The following is an 11,540-nucleotide window of genomic DNA, read 5'->3' as shown; positions in this document are numbered from 1 at the left end:
AAAATCTTTGAGTTTTCCAATTCCCTGGAAAAGTTCTGGGTGTTGTTCTACTAGCTTGTCTGCAACAGAACGTTGAGACTGAGAAGAGACCGCAGTCACAATATGGAGGAGTCCCAAGGCTTTTGAGGTTTCAAAACTCAAAATATTGAAACCTCCTTTAATGACAAAGAAGGAACACCTAACTGTTTTGTCTTGTTTTTCCACACTGCACCTGAACGCACCACACATAGGGAGAGACGTAGATGAGTGGTATGGGTAAATCTTGATGTCTGTAGAAGTCAATGTAGGACGTGGTGTCAGTTTGTTGTAGGTAGCTTCAGTTAAGCAGTTAGCAGTGGCCCCAGAATCGATTAGCACCGGTATCTGGGTGCCCCTTACTCTGATTTCAGTATGTGGGAGTTTAGGATGTTTAGCTGTGTTCACCACATATACATAGGCGTCATCACTGCTGGATGTGTGTCCTGTCTCCACATGTGCAGCGCTATCTGTTACTTGATGAACAGTTTGCGGTGGCAGATTTTTCTTATACTTCTTTCCACAATGTGTCTCTTTTCTCTTTGAGCGACATTGCTTTGCAAAATGATTGTATTTGCCACAAGAATTACAGATTTTGTCTTTGGCTGGGAAGCCTTGCTCATGAGGATATCTGCCTCCACAGTTTCGACAGCGGTTATTCGGCTGCCATGAGGGTGTCCATTTGTTTCTAGCCGTGGTGTCACGTCCTGTTTTGTGCTGTACTTTATTAACTGCAGCTGTCTTGTCAGCTTCCATCCCTGTAGCTTGCAATTCAGACAACTCACATGCATGCCCATGATTTAATAGATCATCCAAAGTTAAATCAGGTTCTCTGAGTGCTTTTCTACGCAGCTGTGATGATGTACAGCTTTGGATAATTTGTTTTGATTTCTGCAGTAATGTCTGCAAACTCAGTTTTTGGCTAGAATCCTAAGCCTGGTGTGATAGTTGTCCAACGTTTCACCTGACTCCTGCACCGCTTTCCTGAACAGATAAATCTGATACTGCACGTTTTTCTTAGGCGCAAAGTACGCTGACAATTTCTGTTTTGTATCTGCATACTTGTCGTCATCCGTTGCTAACGTGTCGTAAACGTCATGCACTTTTTCACCAGCCACATGCAGCAATAATGCTCTTAATCTCGCATCCCCAGTAATATTCATTGCGGTGGTGTAGTTTTCAAACCTCTGAAGCCATTTTGTCCAGCGAGGTCCGACGGAACCGAGGTCGGTCTCCGTGTCGAAGGGTGGAAGTGGAGTAGCGTGTGCAGCCATGTTCTTGTCTCCTAAGCTCCGGGTAGGGCAACTTCCTTCGTCTTGCTTTGGTTGTAACCTTTACTCTCATCGCCAATGTAATGTTTGCATGCCTCAAACATTAATGATGACACCTTCAGTATTTCTCAGTTCTATTCTTTAATTCTCAGGCTTGCAGCGGCAACCCAGTCTGCAGCGCTAACTTGTTCATCTACAGTTTTCTGTTGTCTCTTTTTTTTTTTTTTTTTTTTTTTTTTTTTTAATATCTCCTCCTTCCGCCTTACATTCGACCTTTCAAAATAAGTTCTGTAAACATCACAGGTGTAGTGAAGGCAGTTTTTTCTCTGTCTGGTGGGGACACCCCAACCTGCCAATATCCACTGGCAAGATCAAGTGTGGAAAAATACTTTGCGTTACCCAAACTGGCAAGTGACTCTTCTATTCTTGGAAGAGGGTAAGCATCTTTATGGGTCACAGCATTAAGTTTACGATAATCCACACAAAATCTAAGTGTCCCATCCTTCTTACGGACTAACACAATCTGAGAAGCCCATGGACTGCAACTAGGCACAATGATGTTAGCATCCAACATACCTTGAATCAAACTCTTCACCTCCTGATATAACTTTGGTGGAATTTGTCTATAGCGCTCACGGACTGGTGCAGCATTGCCTGTAGGAATCGAATGCTGCATGGTGCTTGTCAATCCATAATCTTCCTCATGCACAGGAAGATTATGCATGAGCACACTGCTCTGTGCTTATGCAATAAAGCCTGCAGTTTCTCCAATTCCTCTGTGGACAAATGAAGACCAGTTAAATCAGGGAACATGCATTTCTCCTTGGGCAGGGCTTGTCCATACTCTGTTTACACCAACACGAGTCATGTTCACACTATTCTCTTGTATGATATCTGCTGGGTCAATAATAAAAGTCTTACCAACTTCTGATGTCTGTAAAGGTACATTGGTGAGTCATTAAGGTTTTGGACCCTAATCAAAAGCCTCCCATCATGGACTGTAGATAATGTTCTAGCAATTAAGACTTCACCCACCTCGACAGGTTCCACCAGGCATTGATAATCCCTGCCATCCACTCCAGTCTTCGTACGACCCCAAACCAACATCTCACTCCGAGGGGGAATCTGTATAGGATGGCGATTTATGGTACGTACATACCCAATGGACCCATCTAAAGCTGCAAACCGTGCCTGACTGGCACAAATCTGAAAAGCAGTAGTCCAAGCTCTCTGTTCAGCTCCACTAGAGGAGAGGTAGGCTAAGGGCTTCTCCTGATCCATTTTTTCGTAACACTGTGAAATAACATTCATAGCCAGGACGCCTTCACTGTCGGTTAAACATTGGTCCTTAATCACCAAAAAACCACATTCAGGGAGTTCCACCTGTCCAATCTTCACATGTAGCAATACATAACCCAGGTATGGAATATCTAGTCCATTAGCAGCCTCGAGCACCAGCCAGCTGCTTGCATCCTTCAATTTCATACCATTACTGCCGAAGTGTTTAGAGAAGTAGCTGTTCTTTATCAGTGACACATTTGATCCAGTATCCAGAATACACTGTATTGGGACATCATCAAGACACAAGCTGACTTTAGGAACTTTTCCAATCAGTTTTTTCACATCAGTTTGAGGCCCATTGGCATCGACACAACCCACTGTCTGGGCCGCCACAGTGGTGTCGTCTAGTTTAACGATCCAGATCTAGGCGTGCTTTTACAGAACCGAGCTATGTGGCCTGGCTGGGAACAAGTGTTACAGATGGGGCTACCTTGTTCATCATAGCTGTTTGAGTAGACTCTGGGTCTGCTCCCTCCTTTCTTTCTTGATCTGGACTGGTCAGTCTGTTTCCAGTCCAAAGTCCCTTGTGTAGCTTGATGAAGTTCTGATCGGATTTCTTTGATCAAAGTCTGTGATAAATCATTGAATTGTGTAGTCATTTGCTTGTTCATGTCCTCCCACAACTCTGATTTGATCTGTTCCATATCCTTAGCATTACAGGTCTTGTATCTTTCACCTTTGGCAGCAAAACACTGGACTGGATCAACCATTTCACCATAAACGTGTTCCCTCAGGATTAGTTCTGCTTTAATTTCTGCAAATGTCAACTGATCATTCATTAGAATTTTTGTTCTGAATTCACCTCTAAGGGCAGTGTCTCTCAAGCCTTCAACCAGATGATCTCTGAGAAGAATATCTTCGTCATTCATACCTCTAGGGTCCTTCCTCTTTAACCTGAGAAAATGTTCTTGTAATCTCAGTGCAAATGAACTGATGTCTTCATGTGTTTCTTGGCGAGCGTTGAAGAACTGAGAGCGCAGGACCGAAGCAGTTGTTTTATCCCCATACAACTTATCTAACTCATTAAAAATTAGCTCAGGTCAATTACACTTCTCTGGTGCTAGAATTAAAATCTCTCTTTTAGCCTTGCCTTCTAAGTAACAGAGTGTTAATTCTGCTCTAAAATCTACAGGAACTCCTTGCAAAGCAAATGTTGTCTGCAAATTACTTTTCCATTCACCTAGACTAATATCTGAATCCTTCCCTCTAAATTTAGTTGTGACCATATTAAACATAGGGATCATACCAAAGGGCCTAAACCCTGCACTAGAAACTGGTGCTTCTCTATTTGGGCCAGACTGTGATTCACTCTGATCAGTCATCTTGCTTTTGCCCACTACAGATTATGGTAGCCAGACCCTGTGTTACATGGCTGAAGTAAACTAAAGCCTAAAATACTTAGTCAGTCATTTGCTTAATAGTAATTTAACTTTATATAATTCACATATAAAACTATGAATTGTAATTTTAAATGGTTTAAAAGCATGTAGAATGGCATATGTAGGCAAGTATATTTCTTCTTTTATCAAGAAGCAAAGACAAAAAGGAAAAAAAAAAAAGAAACAGGGCAGCAGTCGGTGGTTGAATCATCTGTCTCCACCAATGCCTAAACCAAATCTGCGCCCTTGATATAAAGAACTTAGCAACTAATGGTGCTTAAAATGTAGGCAAAAGAGAAGAAGAGGAAAAAAACAAACACAAAACAATATTTAGCTGTAGTGCTAAACTGCTTTTGTCTATTTTTTTTTTTTACTCCCCTGTTCCACTATACCTACAATGTAAGCACCACTGGGTACCAGCAATTATTTTTAGCTGTTGAAATGACCCCCTGAATTCAGAAAAATGATATGGTAAAGGTTAGGAGAGCAGAAGTCAGATTTCTTTTCTTTGTACAGAGCTCATTCGGCAGGCCACACTGCTGCTTCTGCGGGATAACAGAAAGATGATCCTTGAGAAACAGAGCTCGTTCCTGTAGTCCACTGGTGCATCCTAGTGGCTGTTTATTATAGTGATGCAGGTAGGCTGCATGGTAAAGGAAGATCAGAACAGCAAATACAAGCATACAAACCAGCAAAAAGTTGTCATGAGTGATATTTGACAGTGACTATGAGCTACCACACACATCAATCTGAACATTGCTGTAGCTGAACTCACTTATACCCTGTAAGACGTTGAGTTTTGTATCAGTGTCAGCAAATGAAAAATTTGAAAAAGATGATGCTCTTTCTATATTTGGAAAATAAATGGACATTGTTTTGGTACAATACATAGGACAAGGTGTGTATACTGAATAGCGACTGTATTCTGATGTTCTTTTAAGTTTTGTGTATAGAAAATCAAGGTCAGTGTGATCAACTGTGAAGAAACTGCTTCATTGTCTGAAATGAGTGACATTATTAAATGTTTTTGTCTCAAAAAATGGTAATGTTTCTTCTCATTTAGTGGTAGCATATTGTTTGTTGGAACTCGCCTTGTTTTTCCTAAATACAATTTATTAGTTTGACTATGTAAAGATTCAAGAAACACTCATATCTTCACATTGTAAATAATGAGCCAGACCAATATGGTTTAGATTACTTTGTGCACTGTAACTATAATATTGTTCAGAAAACATAATCTGTATTCAGTTTTTGCTTTAATAAATGACCGTTGAGTGTGTCGTTCTCTGAAAATGAAAAACAGTGAACACTATCCATAAGAAAAGAACAAAATATTCACATTCGGGGTTTTTTTTGTTTTGTTTTGTTATTTTTGGTGAGAAATATGTATGTTAAGAAAACATACAAGGTGAGGAAAGCAAAACCTGTGTACGTGATTATGGAGGGCAGCAGTAGAAGCATCTAAAGGCAGTATATGTATTTTTTCTTGATTTTTACTGCAGAAACGTTATCAAGGAGCATAATCTGCAATCTCCGAAATGCCCACCAGGGGGAGGTTGTTACCCAACAACCTGCAGTGTGCAGAGCTGAATCATTATCATACTTTACCAAATAGCATCAGCTCTCATCTGTACGCTGCCACACAGAGTCTATTTGACAGGTACAAGGATCTGTGAGGACACAGAGCACTATTCTTCTGACCCGGTGTCTTCTTGCACATCGAGCAGAGCTCTCAGGAATTATCATTCACAGCCATGTGGCTGCACAAAGTGCTTAATAGAGTCCCAGAGACTGTGGATTTAAGAATGCGAACTGAAACCAACAAGTGGTTAAAACCTTTTGCAGATTATTGGATATTCAACATGCCCTTATTGTTACTTCCTGGTCATTTCTTTTGTTGTAGTGGTGTATAGATGGTGTTTAGATTTTCTGTTTAGACCTGTTTACGTATTTATTTAAAGAGAGAGAGAAATAAAATCTGTAAAAATAATTTTCATAGCTGTTTCACTTAAAAACTTTCCAGATATAAAAATCATCCTTTTGTTCTCCTCATCTTTAGGCATCAGAGTAAATAGAATTATATAATGTTAAAATATATAATAAATATAAATGAATTATTATTAATAATAATAATGATAATAATAATAAAAACACATGTTTACGTTTTTGGAAAACTCCCCTACCTATACCTCACAGTGGTATAATCCATTAGCTACTATCCACTGCTCTTTAACTTAAAACAAATATTGTGTGAATCACTGTCCTTTACGTCTACCGCTCTATAGATTAAAACACAGTGCGACCAAGCGGCTTTCAAAGCCGCTGAAGCTGTCCTGTGGGAGGGTTTTCACAATTTCAGAGAAAAAATAGTGAAAAATGAAGATGCCTGAGATGTTTCACCTAAAGCAGGGAACTACCTCAGCGGTGAGACAGCAATGATTTTGAATCATATCTGCGGTAATATTTTTTTTTACATTCATTGCACCATATAAAGGAACACAGCAGTAGAGAAAAGGGGATGGGCTTCATTTATTGATTATTTATTGGCAACAGCGTTACAGGCGAAATGAATGCATTTTAATGCAATGGCCTAATATGGGTAATAACCAACAACAGATTGCTTATGAATAAAAAAGTATATCACATTCTGAAAAAGCATCACATATCAAACATTTGTTCCCTGTGTTCCATTTTGCAGTATCACACTAACTGCTCCAAGTCTCCAGGCTCGTGACTTTAATAACATATAAAAGTCACTTGCAGGCCCGTCCTCTCAGGTTCTTATTTTCTTCCCTTTTGCATAAATCCATGCAGGACAAGTGTGGCTTTGCATGTAACTTTGGGTCAGCAAAGGCAGACAGCACACAAACCCCGAGAAGAGGTGGAGCTATGACGAGACTCTTAAAATCCGAAGCTTATTCCTCAACTCACTGCCAAGGTGACGAGCTCCGCTCCTGACAAATAGCTCCGCGCTTCACACGCAGGGACCGGGCATGAACGCGGCAGGATTTGGGAGTTTTGGGTCAAAGTTTTGCTTTCGGTTCCAGATTTCTGCTCCACATGGGATCAAATCTGGACAGAAGTAGAGCGTAAGAAAAAACAAACACAAAGAAAGAAAAGAGAAAAAAAAGAAACCAGGAGCCGCAGGCGCACAGAAAAAGTCGGCAACCTGTACTCAATACTTGCCTTGATCCTAAATCTGAGGATAACTTTGCCCACAGCGTTGATCTTCGGACTACAGCAGCGCAACAGAGGGAATATGAGTTCCGGCTTGGGCCACTGAAAGGGAGTGATAATCGGGTAAACGCGCTCCGGTGACCGACAGCCAGATTATGCAGCATCCTTTGGACATGGGGGCGCATTACTATCCTCCGGATGTTCATGCAGACCACAGAACTCATCGCTACAGGAGTTTCATGATAGAGGAGATCCTCACAGATCACCCGGAGCACAAAGTTTCGGCTCCGGCCGGGGAGCTGCTTAAATTCGGAGTACAAGCTCTACTCTCTGCGCGGCCTTTCCATAACCAACTGGGTAAGGCAAAAGATGGATGAGTCTTTCATAGCGGTGTGGAAAAAACACACCGGGATAATACACGCATTAATATTTAATACAATAGCGAAATATTCAAAGGGGATTTCACATTTAATTACAAATGTAGGCATGGGGGAAATGTTTCCTTTCTTATCGCTGTTTTTAAGTAACACTGTAAACAAGAAAAAGGCAGGCGCATTATGAAAATGAATTACTGTAAAGTTTTTAAATAATGGGTTTTATCTGATTAAGAAACAGAATATAACATAAGAAACAAAAACATATTAGAAGCTTAAATGAGTTAAAGCGTGGATCACCGATGAGATTCATGTTAATCTTAGCTCTTCTTTTGATGAGCGCTCGGTGACGGTATCTAAATATGATGGATCAATATCTAGAAATAATAATAATAATAATAATAATAATAGTAGTAGTAGTAGTTTAGGGTAGAACTGCATTTGCCTTTTTTCCAATTCGAGTCACAGAACGAGAAAGACTAATTTCCTTTCCCGATTATTAATAATAATTTCAGGCCTCTTTAATATTCACAGTAGCTACTCCAATTTTAAAGCTTGAAGCTGTGCTTTGTTTCGTTTAATGTTCACATCATGTGACCTTTAACCTTTGAAAACATGTCTAACGACAATAACACAATAATACTGACGCCTTATTCTAACCTTCCACGCTTATAATGTTTGGTATCAGAAATAAGTAGAACTTAATCGTATCTACGTCATTCATGCTTTTCTGTCCGTGTGGCAGCAGCGCTTTGAAATCTGCTCCAGCGTGTGCGTGCTGTCACATGCGTCCTCTGCAGAAAACACACGATATTAAAACGACTTTTCGTTTGCGGGGAACTCATTTAGCCTCCGAGAGCTGCCCACCTTAAACGATCAGGGAATCGATTTTAAAGGTCCACTTGTAGTTTACGCCGTTGTTCCCCCCTTGGGTCCCCACTCCTCGAAAACATCGAGTAAATAAAACCAACTCGTTTTGAAATCTGCTCCTCATTGCCGTGGGTAATATGTTGTTTCCTTTCCCGGCCATGTTCACAGTGCTTAAAGCCGACCAGACGAGCCTCCTAAAGTTCCCCATGTCACCGCTGTCCTGCTCGCTGGGCTCCCCGCTCCTGTCCGCGGCCCCGGGCCTTCAGGTAGGCGCAGCGTCCCACCACCTGCCGCTGGACCTCCACCTCCGCGGGAAGCTGGAGCACGGAGCCGACGCAGGCAGCAAGACCAAGAAGGGCCGCCGCAGCCGCACCGTGTTCACCGAGCTGCAGCTGATGGGCCTGGAGAAACGATTCGAGAAGCAGAAGTACCTTTCTACACCCGACAGGTGCGCAGGAAACCGCCGAGGATAATGGCGATAAAGACAGCTGCTTTCCCGGGACTTACTGTAGGATTTATTCCAGCCTGTAACCTGCAGACTGCTTCACAGCACTGCAAAACTTCTCTCACATCACTAATTCATGTCTTTATTATCTGTTTCCTATTTGCATTGAAACACTGAGTGTGTGTTTAAACGAACGAACCTCGTCCAGCTTTTAATCTAAAACTGCTGCGTTAACCTGGCTGCTCAAACCACACCTGAGCGCTTTCACGGTGGCCGGTGGTGAGAGCTTCCATTTGATCTGGGTCGTTCCACCTTTAGAAAGCTAAAGCGAAATGAGGCTATTACAAGCTGCAACAGGTAGCAATAAAACCTCATTATTATCCTGGTGACTTGATGAGGTCTTTGGAAGTGTGGTCCACACTGCTTTCTTCTTCTTCTAATGATATGTTTGATTTTGTGTCTTACAGAATAGATCTCGCAGAGTCTCTCGGTCTGAGTCAGCTCCAAGTGAAAACATGGTACCAGAACAGGAGGATGAAATGGAAGAAAATTGTAAGTTGGCTGGACTTAATACAGTCTGTTTAACATGCAAGCTCAACGCAAAAGTAAAGAGATGCTTCTGCTTTCCATTCTTTCAACTTATCCTGATGGGAAATGCAGTTCAGCGGAATAAATTCAGCAGTATTATATATTTTTTTTGGGGGGGGGGGGGGGGGGGGTGTCCTGCATTGAATATGTTGGTGTGCAACTTTGTTAAGGACGCCAAATCGCATGTATGAGTCACCGTCTGTACTCTGAGGCTAAAACCGAGTTTCTCCCGCAGGTGCTGCAGGGCGGCGGCCTGGAGTCCCCGACCAAGCCCAAAGGTCGCCCTAAGAAGAACTCCATCCCCAGCAGCGAGCAGCTCTCTGAGCAGGAGCGATCCACCGCAGAGGCTGACCGGCCCGATGGCTCCAGCTCCCACTTAGAGAACGCTCAGGAGGAATGACCAGCCTCTTTATCTATGAACCTGTGGGACGCTCAGAGTGCCTGAAAAAAGGGGGATTTTTTGCTGGACCGTACGGCCACCTGGTGCAAAAAAAGAAAAGAAAAAAAGAAAAAGAAAAAAAAGCCCTACAGAAACCTAACGTGCACGAGGCGACATCCTCCAGCAGCCCGGCGTTTTTGTGGCATTCCCTCGTGATGCTGCTGTTGAGGAGGGGACTCAAATATTTGCAGTAGGTCTAACTCTTTATATTCTAAGGATCAGCTCTCACTTATCTGTCCTGCATTCCCTTTGTGTAACTTTGCATTTGATTAATTATTAAATATATTTTCACTAAGGCTCTTCTCCGTTTATTGCAAAGGGGGCATGGTTAAAGATAAGCGTGTCGTCACCGGTCCCGCGCGGCCCTGTTCACACGCGCCTAACATGGATACATATCTGCACATTCAGACAAGTTCGCAGCGATTCACCAGGCTCCAGACAACAGAGACACGGGGGCGTAAAGGCGCTCAGGTTTAGGACTAGTTGCTGTTGACCTGCGTGTCCTGCTGTGGTAATGTCATGATTCCATGTAGCAGCATTGGGGCTTCTCTTTCTTAATCGAAATAAAAATATGGATTTATTTAATGAGGAGTTTTTGGGGGGTGAGAATACAAAATAGGTCTCCTTTCACATATCAGGGCCATTTAGGTGAATGCGAATGCAGGAGAATATGTTACAGTATCGTTAGCTTGAATTTATCGTGAACATGTTAATCAGAATATATAAAAGGTAATAACTTGACAGATCTGGACTGCACAGGAAGAACCACTGCGAAATAATAATAACAATAATAATAATAATAATAATAATAATAATAATAATTATTATAATAATAATGAAAACATGAGGTGAGAAGATTATTTCTTTAGCATGTTATTAAAGACAGTTTTCCCTTAACGCCTCTGTGGCAATAAAACGAAATTCTGATCTCAGTAAACCAAAGCTGAACGATAACAGTGAACAGATAAAGGTTTACTAGTAAAAAGTAAATACATCAAATAAAAATGCCGGAATATGTCTTCTGTTACTCTCTTTACTCGCAGACCTCATATATATATATATATATATATCTATATATATATATATCTATATATATATCTAGATATATATATATCTATATCTATATATATATATATATATATATATATATATCTAGATATATATATATCTATATCTATATATATATATATATATATATATATATATATATATATATATATATATATATATATATATATATATATATATATATATATCTATATAGATATATAGATATATATAGATATATATATAGATAGATGAGGATAGCTTTCATTAAAAAGCTATCCTGCTGAACACATTATTACTTTAACGCGTAGCTGATCGGCGAACTATTTCGAATACGTTTTTCTTCTTTTCTTCTTTGTTGTGTTGCTGTCACGTCGGGGGCCTAATCCCGTATTTTCTAAATGTTCATTAAATTAAATTAAATGTTCATTAAAGCCATACATTTCTATGCATTTCTAGCTTTTTCAGCTGATCAACTTGAGAAAAACAAACGCTGAATTGCGTCTTTAATAAAAATAAATGCTGAGTTGGAATTGAGAATTCCGCCGGAAATTCGTCGGGCTCCTCGCATTAAACACTCTCAGGCGTCGGTGC

General features: G+C 40.8%; 1 protein-coding gene across 1 annotated transcript; it reads left to right on the top strand.

Moving 5' to 3' along the window:
* The first annotated feature begins 6,867 nt into the window (after positions 1-6,867).
* barx1 (BARX homeobox 1) lies at positions 6,868-10,232 on the top strand. The gene is made up of 4 exons (XM_086294151.1): positions 6,868-7,540; positions 8,596-8,875; positions 9,340-9,424; positions 9,696-10,232. The coding sequence occupies exons 1-4, from the start codon at positions 7,339-7,341 to the stop codon at positions 9,858-9,860; spliced, it is 732 nt and encodes a 243-aa protein (XP_086150277.1). The 5' UTR covers positions 6,868-7,338; the 3' UTR covers positions 9,861-10,232.
* The last annotated feature ends 1,308 nt before the right edge of the window (positions 10,233-11,540 follow it).

Source organism: Aulonocara sp. 'chitande type north' Nkhata Bay, linkage group LG5, assembly GCF_057382095.1.
Source record: "Aulonocara sp. 'chitande type north' Nkhata Bay isolate Kocher_YH1m ecotype deep benthic linkage group LG5, A_spYH_male_GT1.1, whole genome shotgun sequence".
NCBI classification, from domain to species: Eukaryota; Metazoa; Chordata; class Actinopteri; order Cichliformes; family Cichlidae; genus Aulonocara; species Aulonocara sp. 'chitande type north' Nkhata Bay.
The sequence above is the reverse complement of the archived record's forward strand: the minus strand, read 5'-3'. Positions and strand labels throughout refer to the sequence as shown.